Raw genomic sequence first — 19,602 nt, 5'->3', positions numbered from 1 at the left:
AAGCGTAATTTATTTTTCTTAAAACTTGTTTTAAAAGGATACAAACGCAGGGGGAAACACCAAAAAGCGCATTTATTTCCATGCTTGTGTATATAAATATATATACGTATATACACATATATATATATTTATATTTATAGTGACAGAGGGAAACCAACTACTTGGAACGTAAACGTACATGTATGTATGTATCTACATGTACATGTATATGGAGTACCAAGTCAGGTGTGATGGTAAGAATTAAAACATTTACGTGAGGAGGGATACGTTTTACGATAAATAAAAAGGTTAATCCTTATATAAGTTCATAGTAAAAGTAGACCGTAGAGATGTCTTTTTAGAGGTATAATTTTTGCGCGTTAAAGGGATCTACATAATTCACCCACACACATACATACGTGTATATATATATATATATATATACATACATATAGGTGTATGGACGTACCTCTACGTGAAGTTGGCGCTTGTTCAATAATGAGAAGGAAGGAAATTTGGGCAAATGAAAATAATAGTATGACAGATGAAATAAGAAAAAAAAAGAAAAAAAAAGAAAGCGTGCTCTTTGAATATTTAAAAGATAATAATGTAAAAGCAGTACAACTTTTGAATAGCATATGGATGTACTATTTTTACCATAATATAAAAAGTATAACAAAGAAAATTAGGTATTTGCAAAATGAAAATAACAATCAAAAAATGTTAAGGAAATACTTGTTAATTTTAAGAATAAAGATAAATGATGCTTATGAGTATTTCCAAGAAATTCTAAGGAGATTTGTAAAATCATATGATGAAAAAAAACACGAATACATATTATATATGAGCAAAATAATAGATAAGGAAAATACATATTCTATTTGTGTTCACACATGTGAAGAAAATGAATATGCAAGAGATGTAAAAAATGATACATACGAACGTGACAGTTACGTAAATAATATTATGGATACTTTTTATTTACAAGAAAATGATAAAAACAGAAAAAATGAACAACATTATAATTTATATAACAATTTAGGCATTGTTAGAATTTGTGTAAGTAATACCTACAAAATTCTTGGAGATTTATTTAGATACAAATACTACTTTTTTAGAGATAATAAAAAACAGAATGAAATAAAATCATGTATAAATTATTACTGTTCTTTAAATTATTACAAGTATAGTGGTCATTTATTCAATCAGTTATCTTTATTATTTATAAATGGAAATCCAATAAAGTGTTTATTTTTTTATTTCTTATCCTTGATATCACACAAACCAGCACCAAACAGGGATGTAGTGGTTATGTACATGGAGAGTATATTGAACGAGAGAAGGACAGTGGTAAAATTGTTAGAGAAGCTGGAAGGAGACAAGGAAAGTAGTAATGAGGATAGTAGAAGTGGAAATGATGAAGGAAATGAAAGCGGCTTTGGTGACAGAAGAGGTGGGTGCAACGATTTTGACAAATGTAGTAGAAGCACCGGAAAGAGGCAGAATGGTAGAACTAGAAGTAGCTGTAGCAGTAGAAGTCGTACTGGAGGTAACTTGAGCAGGGTGAGAAATAATAATGGATTTACTGGGGATGATGGAGGTATTGGCATTGTCAGAAGTTGTAAGAGCCATAACAATCACAGTGGACGTGGTTCCCCGAGCGTTTGTCATGGTAGCAAAGGTCTCAGTAGTCCGATAAGGGGTATATGCTTCATTAAAAATAAGGATGGACAGATTTTTCCTCTTAGAAATGGCAAAAACGAAATATGTGATAATAAATACATGAGAGTGGATAACTCAGTACAAAGGAAAATGCAGCATACAACAAATGATTATGCAGCAGGAAATACAAATGGTTCAAAGGATGGACTAAGAGAAAATAAAAAGGAAAAATGTTTAGAAGAAAAGGAATTGAGTGAAACTTTCATAAATTTTTACATTAGCTATTTTAAAATTGTTAAGCTGTTATTTTCAAAAATCGATATGAATAAATTTGAAAAGAAAAAAAACAAGTTTATTTATTATACTAATAAATATGTAAAGATTCAATATTATAATAAAAAAGAAGACAAATTCATGATGAAAAATTTAATTTTTATAATTTTTACCTTACTAAGTATGATTATATATATAATCATTAATCAACATGAAAAGGAGAGAAATAAAATAGGTAGCTTTTTTTATGGGTATGTAAATATAAATAAATATATATATAAAAATGAACAAATCTATTTTTCCTTTCTTTTAATATATGAACTTTTACTCTCATGTAAATATTTTTATTATAATTTTTATTCCAAATATTTGTCTGTTTTTATATACACATTATACTGGTTAAATAATGAAAAGAATTTTAACGATGTGCATCTAACCAAGTTGAATGAAGATGAAAAGAGAGAAAAAAATAAGCTCATTAAACAGTACTACGAAGACTATAGGAGGAGGACGGTTTATGTATGTTCATATGCCCATGCAAATGGTAGGAGCAGTAGCAATGGTAGAAGAGATGGTGGAAGAAATAGCGGATCGAATGGAAGGAAAAACAATAACAGCAACAGTAATAGCAGTAATGGTAACAATCATAGGAGGAAAACGAAAATATACAAACATAAAAATGGATTAACAAAACGCACGAAAATATTACAGCAATCCGCAAATGATTTGAAATGCATTTACAATAATGATATAATAAAAAATATTAAAGATTTGATATACAGCATACAAGTAAAAAAGGATATACAAGTAGACAGTAATATATTACAATATAAATTAAAAGAAGATTTTTATATATATCCCTTTTTGAACACATTACAGTTTAAGAAGTTAAAGGAGGGACAAATGGCTAGGCAGCCTAACAATGCGCATTTGGAAAAAAGGTCTACTGGAAATCATTTCTTAAACCCCTTCGATGATTCGAATGAAGAGGACATAGTGCTTTTGAAAAAACCGCTGTTTATGAAGATGTCTTCTTCAACCTGTAAGGGGGAGAAAGAAAACATAAATGTAGGCATCCGAGATATAGGTATGGAAAATATAGGAAGGGAAAAAGATTGTTCAGATGATATACAATTTGAGTGTTATAATGACCTATATGAAAAATCCATTTCAAACAGTAACAATTTTTATATGCCGGAAAATAATTACGATTATGTTGCTACTTCTGGGAATGACAGTATGACCAACGGGTTAGGGAGAAAGAGCTCGTTTGGAAGTAACAACAACAAAATGGTATTTCCTCCCGACCTGGTTGGTGTGAACGGGAAGGGTACACAAACGGACAATTTCATCATGGCAACGAGGACTTTAGATGATAGACTTGACATATTCGGGGAAGTGGAAGAATGTGTGCTAATAACTAGGTTTCTCGCCCTCACTCAGAAATCAGAAAAGGAGAGTGATGATGAGGAGGAGGAAGAGAAGAAGATAAAGATGAAGGAGAAGGAAAATGAAAAATTTCTAAGCCTTTGTAAAAAATATTTGGCATTGAATGGTAAAGGGATCAAGTGGAACGAAGGGGAGAAGAAAACACATGAAGACTTGCCTTACATCAAATTCGTGAAAAAAATGAATGATAGAAAGTTGGATTCGTCTGTCCGGTTAAGTGGTGGAAACAGTAACCAGGGTTACGCAAGTCGATGTGATGGAAGAAGTAGAAGTGGTAGTTGCAGTAGTAATGTCCGTAAAACTGACAGTCGTGGAGATAGTTATGGGAAAGAGGGTCTCAACTTGAAGTTAATCAAAAGGAAGGTCGTTGAAGAATGTATAAAGCGCGAAGATGATGTGATTGGTGTACGTAACGATAGTGGAACGAAGAAAATGGCATGTAATATCTCTCGGAGTGATGACAATAAAATAAATAATGGGAACAATGGAAGTTATGAACGGAATGATAATTCATCTATAAATGATCCCTACACAAATTGCATAAGTAAGAGTCCTGCAGATTTTTTGAAAAATTGTAATAATTATGTACAAAATAAAACTATAAATACGAACTATAATAACTGCAGAGGGAATACAAGAACTGTGTTAAGTCAAGTTGAACATACTAAATATGACCTTTTAGATAATATAAAAAAAGTGGGAAATCATGATCAATATTTGTATAATGATGTAGATGATTACCATAATAAAAAAGATGGTTTCAATGAAATAATGAATATATCGAACGAATTAACGAAAGTATGTTCCAAGGAAAATTCATTCTTTGAAGATTCCTTTTCAGATAATATCACTACAAAAAAGAGGAGCAGTATCATCGAAAATGTTAACAGCGACAGTGATAGGCATGAACAGTTGTTGAAGAGCTTGGCGAAGGATGCTCACTACCAGGGGGCTCGTTCTACGAGCACGGCGGGAAGATGTAGTCCTATTACAAAAAGTAGTACTGAAGGTGGTAGCCACATCGTCAGCAGTAACCTCATTGCCAGCAGCAACGAGTCGCTGCTAAACTGCTACAAATGCAAAAATTGGAAGCAAAGTAGGATTACCATAAATAAAGAAAGTCATAGTACCGTGGGAAATGAGAAACCTAGTGAATACATGTACATGGAAGAAAAAAGTACAAATAGCATAGTAGATCAACAATTTGTAAGGACATATAAAATGGACGAAATTTCGCCATCGAACCATGTACCTAATAAGATGATAATAATAGATGGGAAAAACATCGGTACGAGATACCAACATAATTACATAAAATATTTTGATATATATAGAATAAAGGTGGTTTTAGACTATTACAGATTTAAAGCTTATCATGTTAAGATTATTATACCTGAGGAATATATAACAACTCGTAACAAGTACAGCTCTGATGAGAAATATTCAAAAGTAAACCATAACCCGAATGATTTTTATGATCGCGAAATGAAAGATGGCGGAGTAAGTAGTAACAAAGTATCTACTAACGACGTAGTAAATACTAACGACGTAGTAAATACTAACGACGTAGTAAATACTAACGACTTAGTATATAGTAATGACAATGCAGATATGATGTTGACGAAAAAGGACCTACTATTTTTTCAGCATCTCCGTATGTTAGGATATTTGATTACCCAACCTTTAGAAAATTATTACAGTTTTTGTATCGACTTAATACGTAAATATAATTTTTGCATTGTTACAAATATAGCTTTATCTGAACTAACCAGAAGACTCTATCATTATGAGCAAACTCTTCAAGGCATTTCTTCTCATCTTATTTCTTACACCTTCCTTGGGGGGGAGTTTTTACCCAACCCCAATTTTAAGTGGCCCATCACCCGTATGATCCAAAAAGGACAACAACAAAAAAAAAAAAATGAATATGAAAATAAGAATAAAAATGAAAATAAAAATGAAAATAAAAATGAAAATAAAAATGAAAATAAAAATGAAAATGCATATGAACATAAATATTCAAATGCAGATGAAAATAATCACTTCTGAGGAAATGGCGCGTTCATCCGCATCTCTCAAAAAAAAAAATAAAAATAAAATAAAACTTCCATGCGAGGATGCACATGCTTTTATATGTATGTGTGAATGTAGATATGTATGAATATATACTTTTTTTTTTTTTTTTTTTTTTTTTTCCACAGAGATTAGGCCACTAGAAAAACGTAGTATTAAGGAGTAAACGATCGAACAAGTCCTAGCGTATTACATTCATCCACTCGCTCATTTATTACTATTTTTTTCTTCCGGGGAGAGATGATAGATTCGGAATACTTCCTTATTATTTACTCCATTTTGATGTGCTGAACTATTAGGTGTTAGCACATAGGCTGATTCTTTGTCTATTTTGTTGTCTGTTTCGTTATCTCTTCCTTTTTCCGTTCTTGTATTTGTTTCTGTTCGTGTTTATCTTCGTTTTTAATTCGATTTCTGCTTGAAATGACAACGTAAGGGGAATATTTCTTAATAGAGTATGAACAAAAAAAAAAAAAGTAAACACAAATAGAACCAAGAAGAGTTGAATGTGGAACAGATTTATTTTATAGGCGTAGAAAAAATAATTAAAAAATGGAAATCAACAAATTTTATCGAAATCATGTTAGAAATATGTATACTTGTATGTATGTACACAATCCTGTGTTATAAGAAGACAGTTCTTCACATCTTATACATGTAAGAAAGGAGATAAAGGAGAGGTGCTAATTATATCACTTAAAATCATTGACAATAAATTTGTATAAATTAATTTTTGCCAAATTTACTTATTAACACATGGGGAAAATTTTGTAATAGTAAATGAGGAAAACCACGATTACCCCAATTTGATATGCTAAAATTTGAGTATCCTCAGAATGTACAAAAAGGAGAAAAAATAGAAAAATAAAATGATAACAGAATTATAAAACAAAACAGGAATACAACAATATAGTAATAAAATAAAAAAGTTAGACAGTAATATAGTAATAAATTAATATAGTGATAAGTTAATATAGTAACGAAATAGTATAGTAACAAAATAGTATAGTAACAAAATAGTATAGTAACAAAATAGTATAGTAACGAAATAGTATAGTAACGAAATAGTATAGTAATAAAATAATAGTAAAAATTTTAAAAATAGGTAGAATGGATAAACTGCCAATTTGTTTTTGATCCTAATAAATAGACACTGTATTTTATATGTGTAATCGTAACATGGGAGAGGCGAGTACCATTTGCAGCATATCAGTGAGAAGTTTTATGTTGCGTGTTGTATGCTGTAGTTGGACTTATATATGCGTGTCAAACGCCAAAGCTTGTCCATACAGGTACAAGTATATGTTCGTATATATATACATGTGCGCACGTGCACTCGTCAAGCCACGTCCGCTTACAGACGATTTGAGGAAAAAGCACAAATTTTTATTATCCCCACTTTTTTCTTGTGTTACGTACGTACGTACACACGAGTGTGGGTATATGCGCATGTACGTATGGAGTGTAGGTCTGTGAAAATTTAAAATGAAAATACAAAAAAAAAAAAAAAAAAAAAAAACATACATGTGCCATACAATTAGTAAAAAAGTAGTATTTTTCTTCTTTTATTTTATTCCTTTATGTAGTATAATTAAAGACTTGCCAAAATATGAACCATTATTTGTAAAATTCGCGTTTATGCTTTTTGCTTTTTTCCTTGTGCATTTTGCATATTCAATTTTGCGTCACACGATTAGCAGTTTGCTTTTTTTTTTTTTTTTTTTTTTTTTTTTATAGTAGTTTTAAAAAATTAAAAAAAAGAAAAAAATAGTATAAAGAAAATGAACATAACTGGGTGAAAAATAGTAACAGCAGATAATACCTAATGATGCCTGATGTTTGTTTACTTTTTCATTATTTTATATCTCGCACATGAGGAGAAGGCGGACATGTTTTTGTAAACCCATAAATGAATTGTTAAATGTTTTTGATTATTTCTAAGCGCGTGTTGTCTTGTATCATCTGACTGTGCGGTGAATGATGTATATGTATGTGCACGTATGCGTATATGTACGCATGTGTATGTTCACCTATATGCATATGTATACATGTGTATGTGCTCATATGTGTATATATACGTATAGGCATATATATATACTAATAGCATAACAGTGAAGTCAGACCTTGAAGAGCGTAACAAGAACTTATTAAATGGTTTGCTCTTATAATAGCACAAGTTTTAAACATCGAATCAAAAAAAAAAAAGAAATCACCAATATGTACACTATATCGTCTAATTATTGTAAAAATGGAACTTTTTAAAAACGTTCTACAGTGTGTATATTGTTGGGCACATTTTTTCTTTGAACAAGCGAAAAAAAAAAAAAAAAAAGGAAAAATGATTTGAAATGTTGTTTTACAAATGTGAATATTTATATGTATATATGCCCATACGACCATTCAGCCATACATACACGAGTATGCGCATAATGTGTGTTATGTGCTTATACAATCATCCATATAATTTACCTGAATACACAGTTGGGTATGACCCTTTTCATTGTTTATATTTATGTAAAAATGAGCATCATTCGAAATACAAAAAAAAATAGTAAAAAATAAAATACGTATGTCATGTTTCAAGAATATTTATATTTTAGATAAGTAAAAATTTATGGTTAACACAATCCTGCATCTACATAAATTGGAATTGTACGAAAAAAAAAAAAAAAGTTAAAAAAGAAAAATAAAATAAATAAAGAAAAAACAAAATAAATAAAGTAAAAAATAAATAAATAAATAAATAAATAAATAAATAAAGTAATAAATAAATAAATAAATAAAGTAAAAAATAAATAAATAAAGTAAAAAATAAATAAAGTAAAAAATAAATAAATAAAAAAAAAAAAAAATAATAATAAATAAAAAACAAATAAATAAAAATAAAGTAAAATTAATGGATGAATGAATTAACAAAACAACAAAATAAACAGTAGCAAAATTGTGAAGCACATTTAAAAGGTACAACACATTTACAAATGCGCCATTTTTGGACGCTCCACTATTTGAAAGAGGATAAACAAAACCATAAAAATTCAAAATGATGATTGGAAGAATTGAAAAAGGAAACAAAAGGAACAAATGAAAATTTAAGGAGCTTTATAATTCATGCAAATTTGTATAATGTAAGCAGTGTACCATGTGCATTTACCAAGTTACTGCTTTTTTTTTTTTTTTTTTTTTTTTTTTGAAGTTAGAAATAATCACCTATTCCGTTCGGAGCGTTAATTCTGTGAGTTTTTTTTTTTTTATCTATTCATACATATATATAAATAATACATATATATAAATAATACATATATATAAATAATACATATATATAAATAATACATATATATAAATAATACATATATATATATAATACATATATATATATAACACATATATATATATAATACATATATATATATATAATACATTATATATATAACACATATATATATATGTATATATGTGTGTATATATTAAAAGTTGAAAAACTGAATTTATTTAGAGGAAATTTACTCCTTTTGTTCTGTATATATGTACACATGTACGCATATAAGTGAGTACGAATATGCGTAACGTACGTATATATGTCACGTACGTTTGGGGTGAGTAAAACAAAAATTTGTTTTCCATTTTCGCTTAATGTATCGCATTGTCACTACTATGTAGTAGTGTGTAAGGTATTCTCTTTGAAATTTTTTTTTTTTTTAAAAAGTGAATTATTTTTGTATTCTGGAAAAATGATAAGTCGAAAAAAACGAAAATAATATATCAACTTAATTTTTTGAAATATTAAAATATGTGCTCATGTAACTCGAAGAAAGTGTTTACATGCATGTGCATATATATGTATGTATATGTTTGTATATGTATGCATATATATATGTATACATGTATAAGATTATATACGTATATATGTATGTGCACGCGTGCTTGTCTCCTTTGACGTGTCTCACCACAGTATAAGCATTTATATATGTATATATAGGTAGGTATACATAGATAACAACATACATATGTATATGTATATATGTATAATTACAAAAAGGTAAGTACAGGCAAAGTGCGAGAACGGCGGAGAAGAGCATAGATACATACGTACATAAATACACATATATATATATATATATATATATATATATATATATATATATATATATATATATATATATGTAGCTACATTTGAGGGGGGAGCAAGCACACTGTGATACAGATTCACTGGAACATGATGAATATTTTGCCAAGAAGAGTTGTTCCGTATGTTGTGTTGTTGGGCGCCTTTTTGTATAATCTGAATATAGGTTAGAAGATAGAAATAAAATAATAAAATAAAATAAAGTTAAATTAAAATAAATTAAAGAGTATACGTAGGAGTAAAAGAAAAAGCATAAGCGAGTGTAGACGTAGGCGTAAAAAACCTGTAAAAGGATGCACATGCGCATCCTCATGCTCATACGTGTACTTTAGTTAGTCCACATAAACACGTGCACCTTAATTTTTTCCCCTGAACAGGCATAATAAATTCATATGGAAATCTTAACATCTACCTGACGTCCTACCTGAGACATAAAGGACAAAATGTAACATACAAAAGTGTTTCTTTAATATACGAGTTGACAGTAATAACACTTGGTATATCTATGCTTGTAGGAAATGTAGTTCAACAGAAGTTAGGAGAGAGAATGACTATACTAATTTGTAGCTTCACTACATTTTTATCGTTTTATTTATCATCTATATATGCGCATTCGTATTATTTATTGTGTTTATTTATGGGCTTCTGTTATGCTGTTGGATATGGTATATGCTTTACTATTCCTTTATCATGTGCATATAAACATTTTAAAACCAATAGAGGATTAATAAGTGGTATTGTCATATCAGCCATATCATTAAGTCCATTCATGTACTGTCCATTACAAACATTACTTATAAATAGAAGAAATGTATTACCTGTGAAAGAAGAAAATGGATCTAAAGAATTATACTTTGACGATATAGATGTTTTAAATAGAGTGCCATATCTACTTTTTGTCCAGTCCATTATATTTTTAATTTTTGGCACTTTGGGTGGTTACTTAGCTACTATAAAGTGTGAAGAGGATAATAGTCCTACTAATATACAGCATAATCACTCAGAGAAAATAAAAAACATACATTCTGTAGAGAGGGATGCAACTGATTTAGAAAGAAACGAACACATTTCATTAACGGGGGGGAAGGGTAAAAATAGCGCATATGGGGAAAGCACCTTAGTAAGAAATGGGGTGGACTACATCACAAACAACGACAATGTTAGCGGTAATAACGTTGGCCGTAGTAACATTGGAGGTAGTAACGTTGGAGATAATAATAGGAACTACCACTTTGCCAAACCATTTAAAAAGAAAAAGAATAAAAAAAAAAATGATGGAGCATTAAACGGCAAGGAGGAAAATCTGCACAATGAAAGTGAGGAACATCTAATAGTAAATAATAGTTGTAATAATATGAAGAAACAAAAATTTTTTTTTTTTTCGAATTTGCTAAATTTCAATAATATATATGCAGATAATCATGTTTCCAAATATTACAATAAAAAGTGCACAGAAGATGTTTTTTTTATTCTTTTATGGATTTCTATCGTATTTTTTAATTGTTATATTAATTTTATAATTATGTACTGGAAAATAATAGGTATTACTTACACATCTGTAGAGGACAAACTAATAACTCTAAATGGCAGTTTTATAAATAGCATATCAAATATAGCTGGTAGATTAATATGGGGTACAATATATGATAAATTTAAATTAAATATTACTTTATTATTTTTAGGTATTTCTATAACATTTGCATGCTTTCTACTACCAGCTATTTCACATATATATGTTCTATACGTATTTGTTTGTGCTCTTTTTTATTTTTGTATTGGGGGTAGTTTTGTAACTATCCCTATTATTACCTTGAAAAAATATGGGGAACAGCATTTCCCTTTGAATATGTCTATTTTATATACTACTAGAATAGCAAATACATTTTTGTGTAGTTTTGTTGTTCATATATGTTATAATTTATTTACACTAAGGTGTCTAAGCGCGGCATTCGGCTTTATTTCGTTATTATCAACTATTTCGATGTTTATTCTGGCCAAGTCGTAGATTTTTCCAAACTAGACCATATACACCCTGCGCGTGAGTAGTTATCAGTTAGTAGTGACTAATTCACATTTGACCAAGCACATAGGCTTACCACGTATCGTGAAGAGATGATCTCTGCATTAGTATGTCTTATTTTATCTTATTATATTATATTATATCGTATTATATCGTACTATATTACATAATATTTTATTATATCGTATTATATTATATAATATTTTATTATATCGTATTTTTTGTTATTTTTGTATCTTTTTTTTTTTTTTTTTTTTTACGTATGCACCTGTCTAAGTATCACGTTCAGCTGCTCTAACGACTTACCTTTTTTAAAGCGCAATGTGAATGATGTATATATGCACGTATATACATACGTGTATGCATATATATATATATGTATATTTGAACATACCTGTTGTGACCATTATTTTATTTTTTTTTTAAATACCCTAACTTTGCAGAATTTGAAAAATTTTCCTTATTTTTAAAATAAACAATCTTACATAATTTGAAAGAATTTCTTTTTTTTTAAATACATAATCTTGCGTAATTTGAAATATCTTCCTTTTTTTTTAAATAAACAATCTTACAAAATTTTTAAAGTTTTCTTTTTTTTTTTAAATAAACAATCTTGCAAAATTTGAAAGGTTTTCTTTTTTTTCTAAAATAAACAACTTTGCAGAATTTTAAAATTTTTCTTTCATTTTTCTCTTTTATTTTTTTTTTCTCCTTTTCTTTTGACTAGCGCAAAGAGCTGTTGTTCGAAAAATTGCACCAACTAATTAATTACTTCGAAATGATGTTATATCAATTCGAAAATTTTAAAGTACTTCATTTTGTTTTGGGGTTAACTTCCAGTTTCAGTGTGCCAAGTTACAGTGGTGTGCTCCGCTTGGCAATGTGCACGCAAAATGGAAAATAATAATGTTCGTAAAAATGGCGAAAAAATAATGAAGGAGAAAACATGCATTGGATAAAATATAACGAAATGGGGTGAATTGATACAGTGGTGGAAAATAATAAAGTCAATGGAAATGATGCATTGAGTAGAAAAGATCATAGCAGGGAGGAATAACATACAATAAGGGTAAACAGGAAACTCGCCTGCTCATGCAAGGTAAAATGGAAAATGGGGCCCTCTTTTTGTTATTTTCTTTCCTTTTATTAACCAGATGGTAAATAATAAACTTTTTACCTTTTTTTTTTAACGTATCTTTTCATCGTCTTTAATCTACCATATCTTTCGAGCTCATTCCTTATTATTTCGTTAAGTAGCATCCTGCGGGGGGGGTAAGATGGGAAGAAAAATGAAAATAAATGAAAAAACAAAAGGAAAAAACAAAAGGAAAAAAGAAGGAAAATAAATTAAAAAAATGATAGTCAACCAAAATGAATGAAAAAAATGATAGTCAACCAAAATGAATGAAAAAAATGATAGTCAACCAAAATGAATGAAAAAAATGATAGTCAAACCAAAATGAATGAAAAAAATGATAGTCAAACCAAAATGAATGAAAAACATAAATTAAAAAAATCGTTTTTCTTTTTTTTATTTTGTTATATTTCAAGGCATATGGAGCAACACAGAGAAAAGTAAAAGCCCAAATTTGTAATTGTACTGTGTAGTTTGTAGTGCATATTGCATGTTATGAAAAGAGGTAAAGCGAATTAAGCCAAGTATAATTTCTTATATCTTTTTCAAATGTTCATATGTGTGCATATGTAAAACTAGCAAAATATTATGTAACTATTTATGTTCTTGTTCAAATATCCTACTGAGAAATTTCATCAAAAGATGGTCTCATAAAGGGGATATTATCAATGCAAGCTAACAGCAGGTTTATCAAAAACTTGTCCTGTTACGAAAAAAAAAAAAAAAATAATAAAATAAATAAATAAAGCGATGTGTGCTACGACGCAACACACTCTAGTCGCCTTACTTGAATTTCGAAATGCTTCAGATTTATAGTGTATTCGTTATGGGAAAAATAGTGAAAATTCTTGTGCTTCAAAAATTTGGATATAACAATTGCAAAAGCCCAAATGTCTACTGTCTGACTGTACCCTACACTTTTTTGTTCTGGTGCTAAATGACCTTGAGTACCACAACACTGACTCATCAAATACTTGAATTCTTGGTTGACCTTCTTCGACAGGTTAAAGTCGGTTATGAGTATATCTTTACCCTTTAAAAAGGATAAAACGATAAAGCAGTAAAGCGGTAAAGCGGTATAGAAATAAAACGATAAAGAGATAAAGCGATAAAGAGATAAAGCGGTAAAGCGGTAAAGCGGTATAGAAATAAAACGATAAAGAGATAAAGCGATAAAGAGATAAAGCGGTAAAGCGGTAAAGCGGTATAGAAATAAAACGATAAAGAGATAAAGCGATAAAGGGATAAAACGATAAAGCGATTGAATGATAAATATATATATATATATATATATATAACAATAAGCGTGAAAAAAGGGCGAAAAATAATGAAGAAGCGAAAACGCAAAAGATGCAGTGATACGCGAATAGCAAAAACGAGAAGATAAAACTGTAGCAGCGTATAATGGACCTTTATCAGAATGTTGTCGGGCTTCAAGTCACGATAAATGAAAAATTCTTGCTTTATGTTCGGCTTATGCATAAAGGACATTACACTAAATAAGAAAAGCATACGTTTTTCAGGCAACGTATGTAAGAAAAATAGGATATATTAACATATATGTGTATATATGTATGTACGTGTGTACGTTTGTATGTACGTATGCTTGTTATACTACATAATCCTACATAAAAATAGCTGTCATTTAGATTACTTGGCTATTTCCAAAAGGGTTAAACGAACGAAGTTGAGATTATATGCTACATTTTTACTGCAAAAAAGTTTTTCTGATAAAAAAAAAAAAAAAAGTTGAGGTAATGTAGGGGTGATCATACACATATACATGAGTATAGGAATATATAGATTTACTTAAATATTGACATAAGTATATATATATGGGCATACATATATATATGGATACATACACATATATATACACATAGTATTCACGCAAGACCCATACCTAACGACGTATCGGCCAATTCCAAAAGGAAACAAAGGGATACTTTTTTTTCCTCCTTACGCTGTCTATTTATCAGGATCTGATAGCCTGAAGCGGGAATGGTAAAAAATGCATACACATACACAGATACATGGGGGTATAAATATGTGTGTATATATATATGTCTGTATGCATAAGCGTGTATATATATGTGCGTATGTGTGAGGGGAAAAACCGGAGCGTTACCCTTAAACACGCAGTACATTCGTAAGACGTTCTTGTGGGCCTTTTCCCGCATAACTACAGACTCGTTCAAGTTAAAATCGCTATAAACAAAGGAAAATTTAAAAAGTCCAGTTTTTCATTTTGTATATATATATTTTTTTTTTTTTTTTTTACTATTTGTCTAGCTGTTTATATATATTACTTTATGTCCATTATTTTTAGAGCGAAATTCGAGGTATGTTTTATACTAAAAAAAAAAAAAGAATCATGGTATTTTTCTTCATTTTTTAGTGATACATCCCACACTTCACCAAATCCACCCGTTCCTAACTTTTTGTTAAAAATAAAATAGTCGTCTAAATTTATAAGTTCGTTACTGTTTTCCCACACCCTAAAGAAGGAAAAAAAAAAAAAAGAAAAGATGAACGTCAAATGAGGTAAATAAAAAACAAGGAAGACAAAAATTATAGCCACTTTGTCAAGTATTCTTATACAAAGCTAAAAAAAAAAAAAAAAAAGTCAACAAGAGTGGATGACCGAGAAGAGGGGTATACTACTACTAATGCTGCCATCACTACTGATACTGCCATCACTACTGATACTGCCATCACTACTGATACTGCCATCACTACTGCCACTTCTATCACTACTGCCACTGCTATCACTACTGCCACTGCTATCACTACTGCCACTGCTACTTCTACCACTGCTACTTCTACCACTGCAGCTACTTCCAGCGCTGCTTGTATCTCTTACTTTAAGAAAAAATTGTCGATATATTTAAATTTTATCTTTATGCTATTTAAAAACGTAGAAATAGTAACTTTGGTCTGCGCATTTAGATTCGTCTTGGCTTTGGGTTTACCCTCCCAAAATATTGGTATTATACTCTCAGGGATTTTTTTTTCTTTTAAGGGAAAATGAAAAAGAAAAGAAAAAAAAAAAAAAAAGGGGTATAACAGATGAGACAGGTAAGAAGAGGGGGGGGGTGGATAAACAAAGTGAAGTGAACAAAAAGCGGAAGACAAAATAAAAACAACCCGCTTGTGCAAAGTATACCGGGAACGGATGGAATTAAGACAAGATTGAAGTACTTAACATGCTTCTCTTTTATATAACGAACAAATCTGCAGGGTATAACCAGCGCATCACACAGTACCTGGAAGGAAATTTAGGGGTAAAGGAACAAGGGCAAAAAATTTAGTTCATAATGCACACATGTATATATATATATATATATATTTATGTTTACATGTACGTACGATCTGCGTCAATACGTGCTATAATACATTCACCCTAAAGTTCGAACGTTTATTTACTTATATGCCTATCTTCTAAGCTATTCATTTTTTTTTTTTTTTTGGTGTATTCACACAGAGTTTTTACTTTGAATAGCAAAGATTTATGTCTGTCGGACCCTTTCTTTATACTCCCAAGTAAAACAAAATTAAAATGAAAATTTTCGAAATAACAAGTTTTTATACTTTCTTTTTCACTTTCGCCCTCTGAATTACCATTCGCTTTTTTATTTTTTTTTTTCTTTCTTTCCTCAGATGCATATATCTCAGAAAAAGTTCTTTCATGAATTTTATGATAGATACATTTATCTGACGTATTAAGTAGTAATTCATTATTTTTATCCGTTAAACATTTTTCTTCCATTTCTTTGTGTTTCCTCTTTATTGATTTCCTATTCTGGTTATTGTTTATACTATCTTCATCTTGTTTTTTTGCTTCTACTTTTATTTCACCATTAACAACGATATTGCTATTTTTGTTGGAACTGATTAATTCTTTTGCATTTTCTTCCGAGTTAACATTTGTTACACTAATGTAGTCCCTTTCTTTCTGCTGCCAATCTTGGGTAATTCCTTCGCTTGACTTACTCTCCGTTTCATTTGTGTCATCATATTCTATGCTTTCTTTTGCATTCGTTCCAGGGCATGTTACCTTTCCCATCTCTACTTCTTTCTTCGTTTCTATTTCCACTTCTTTCTTCGTTTCTTTCTCCACTTCTTTCTTCGTTTCTTTCTCCACTTCTTTCTTCGTTTCTTTCTCCACTTCTTTCTTCGTTTCTTTCTCCGCTTCTTTCTTCGTATCTTTCTCCACTTCATTCTGTGTTTCCTTTTCCATCTTCTTCTTCTTCTTCTTCTTCTTTTTCCTCTTCACCTGCTGATGCTCCTGCTGCACATTCTCCTCATGTACTATTATATTTTCATAGTCATGCTCTATCAACCTGTCCACCAAATTTTCAATTTTTTTAATTTTCATTAAAATACTCTTAACGTTCTTCACCTCATTCTTTGCTGCATTGATCTTTTCCCTGCAAAATTTACACAATGTCGATTCGTAAATGTAGGCCTACGGGTATGCGCATGCAGTCATACACTCATACAGCCACGCAGTTATGCTTCCATGCGAGTGAATGACGCTCCTTTCAATAGTGCAGTGTTACAATTGTAAAAATAAATAAATAAATAAATAAATAAATAAATAAATAAATATATATATATATATATATATTACCATAGCTTCGCATCGCTGTTTATATTCACAATCACATTGGAAATGCAATTACATATATCGCTTTCTATTTTACTGCATTTCTTTTTGTCCTTTATGTATTTCTTAATACACTTGTTAATATTACAGAACAATTTTTTCTTGGAAGAAAATATATCAGAGTCTTTGTTATCAAATATGGTCTTTTCCTTAAGGTAGTTGTATAGTCCAAAATACGAATTGGGTGTTAGTATTTCACCACAGAAATTTTTTTTTTTTTTTTTTTTTTCTACAAATTTGTAGTTTAATCCGTAATTCCCATTTGTTATCACAAAATTTTGTTTAACTGAGTTTTTAGTCCCATCATGTTGGTATTCCTTATTAATGTACACAGTGTTATTATGTGGAGGTCTCTCTTTAATGAAGGTCTTTTCCTTCTTCATTTTGATATCGTGTTTGTAAAAGTAAATTAATCTTAAGTCTTTTACAACAATTGCATCGTTCATTATTCCTACAAGGGTTTGGACAATATGCATATCGCATAATGAAGTACTGAATGGATGAACAGTCAGAGGTGAGCAGTCATGGATGGGCAATCACTAGGATAAACATGCCCACACAAATGGAACATCAACTTCAGAAGAGCGATATTCCAAAATAAAATAGACCACGTTTAGAATACCCCTTTTCACATATTACTAATTTTAATAATAGTAAAACATTTCAACATAAATAGGAGCAAATTAATTGTGATGTTGTTAGCATTATTATCATTGTTATATTTTATCTCTCCTCAGTTTTTAAAATAAAAAACAATGAATTGTTCATATATATATATATATATATATATATAAATATATATGTATACCTGATTCGAAGAATGTTTTCTTAGTATGTACCAAGTTATCGTAAAAATCCAAAATTTGTGTTTTCTTATACCGGTAGTTTAAGTTGCTTTCATATAATTTCTTTAGTACAAAGTCTATGAGATATAGAATTACTTCGTTATTTTTCACTATCTTTCTTCTTTTTAATTTATTTAAAAAGTTTAAAATTATAAAGTTTATCTGATCAATGTTGTCAATTAAATACTTCAAGGCCACTAAGATGTCTCCCGTGTCTCCGCTTAGCAGAAAAAGGACCTTAAGAGGGAAAAAAAAAAAAAGATATATACATATTATATATATATATATATATATATATATATATATATATATATATATATATATATATATATATATATACATGTACATACAAACATGCATTCACACATACGCACATACATACATGCAAGATATATACATATGTGCACACGTGGCCATGCATATACGGGGAAGCCATAAATGGAGAGATGAACGAAATAATTGAAAGAGTAAGCTATAGACTGTGTCAGTTATCTAAATAGCTATCATCTTGGGTTTACCTTGGGGACTTCGTTGTAACTATTTGAAAATTTGGGAAAATATAAATTGAAAGAATTCTTAGATAATGTTTTTAAAAAATCGTTTACTACTTGATTGTGTTTTCTTAATTTTAAATCATCAGAAATAAATAAACAAACATTTTTATTAACTTGGTCTTCTCCTGCTTCAATCTGATAAGTCGGGGAGTTAAAAAAATAAAATAAAATAAAATGAAATAAAATAAGAAACACAAGTGAACTGTAGGCGAAAAGTAAGTGAAGCTAAAAATGCACAATATGACGCGCACTGCGAACGTGTATGCATTATTTAGTTTATTTTATTTTGCTTTATTTTGTTTTGTTTTGTTTTTTATTGTTATTATTTTTTTTTATCTTGCTTTATTTTTTTTTTTATTTGTCTTGGTTTTGTATTTCAATGTAGCTTTATCTTCTTCCACTTTTTTAACAATATGGCTATTACTTTTTCTGGGTTTGATTTTAATTTTATGGATGGATCTGCATGAGTTTCTTGTATGTTTCCATTATTCTTATTATTTTCATGTTCAGTTCTAATAGTCTCTAGTTGGCTTTCCTTTAAATTTTCTAATATATTCCCCTTTTCCTTATTGTTGTTACTGTTGTTTGTGCTTTTATTATTGTTATTTGTGTTTGTACTCTTATTGCCAGTTGTAGTAGTACAACTGACGTTGGTACTACTCTTAGTATTACTATTTACATCGGTACTGCAACTAGCGTCAGTGATCTTACGAACAACGTTGTCTACATTCGTATTTGAGTTATTTTTCATTTTTTAAAAACGAATTAGCAGTAGTAATCTTTGCAGTACTCTTTAATCTATATGTTCATTTATGCACCT

General features: G+C 29.6%; 3 protein-coding genes across 3 annotated transcripts; 2 read left to right on the top strand and 1 right to left on the bottom strand.

Annotated features, from left to right (window-relative positions):
* Positions 1–477: 477 nt before the first annotated feature.
* Positions 478–5,412, top strand: PmUG01_07038000 (conserved Plasmodium protein, unknown function; the record flags this gene model as incomplete). The annotated part of the gene is made up of 1 exon (XM_029004129.1): positions 478–5,412. The coding sequence occupies one exon, from the start codon at positions 478–480 to the stop codon at positions 5,410–5,412; it is 4,935 nt and encodes a 1,644-aa protein (XP_028860850.1).
* A 4,240-nt stretch (positions 5,413–9,652) lies between these two features.
* PmUG01_07037900 (monocarboxylate transporter, putative) lies at positions 9,653–11,564 on the top strand (the record flags this gene model as incomplete). The annotated part of the gene is made up of 2 exons (XM_029004128.1): positions 9,653–9,725; positions 9,937–11,564. The coding sequence occupies 2 exons, from the start codon at positions 9,653–9,655 to the stop codon at positions 11,562–11,564; spliced, it is 1,701 nt and encodes a 566-aa protein (XP_028860849.1).
* Positions 11,565–12,752: 1,188 nt separating this feature from the next.
* Positions 12,753–19,533, bottom strand: PmUG01_07037800 (protein kinase, putative; the record flags this gene model as incomplete). The annotated part of the gene is made up of 16 exons (XM_029004127.1): positions 12,753–12,840; positions 13,338–13,417; positions 13,502–13,747; positions 14,125–14,209; positions 14,369–14,441; positions 14,618–14,704; positions 14,843–14,922; positions 15,024–15,212; positions 15,578–15,728; positions 15,881–15,980; positions 16,208–16,327; positions 16,991–17,144; positions 17,348–17,834; positions 18,192–18,465; positions 18,747–18,917; positions 19,207–19,533. 16 exons carry the CDS (start codon positions 19,531–19,533, stop codon positions 12,753–12,755), a joined length of 2,712 nt encoding a protein of 903 aa, XP_028860848.1.
* Positions 19,534–19,602: the final 69 nt, after the last annotated feature.

The sequence above is a fragment of the Plasmodium malariae genome, assembly GCF_900090045.1.
Source record: "Plasmodium malariae genome assembly, chromosome: 7".
NCBI lineage: Eukaryota > Apicomplexa > Aconoidasida > Haemosporida > Plasmodiidae > Plasmodium > Plasmodium malariae.
Note: the sequence above shows the minus strand (reverse complement) of the source record. Positions and strands in the feature narration are given on the sequence as shown.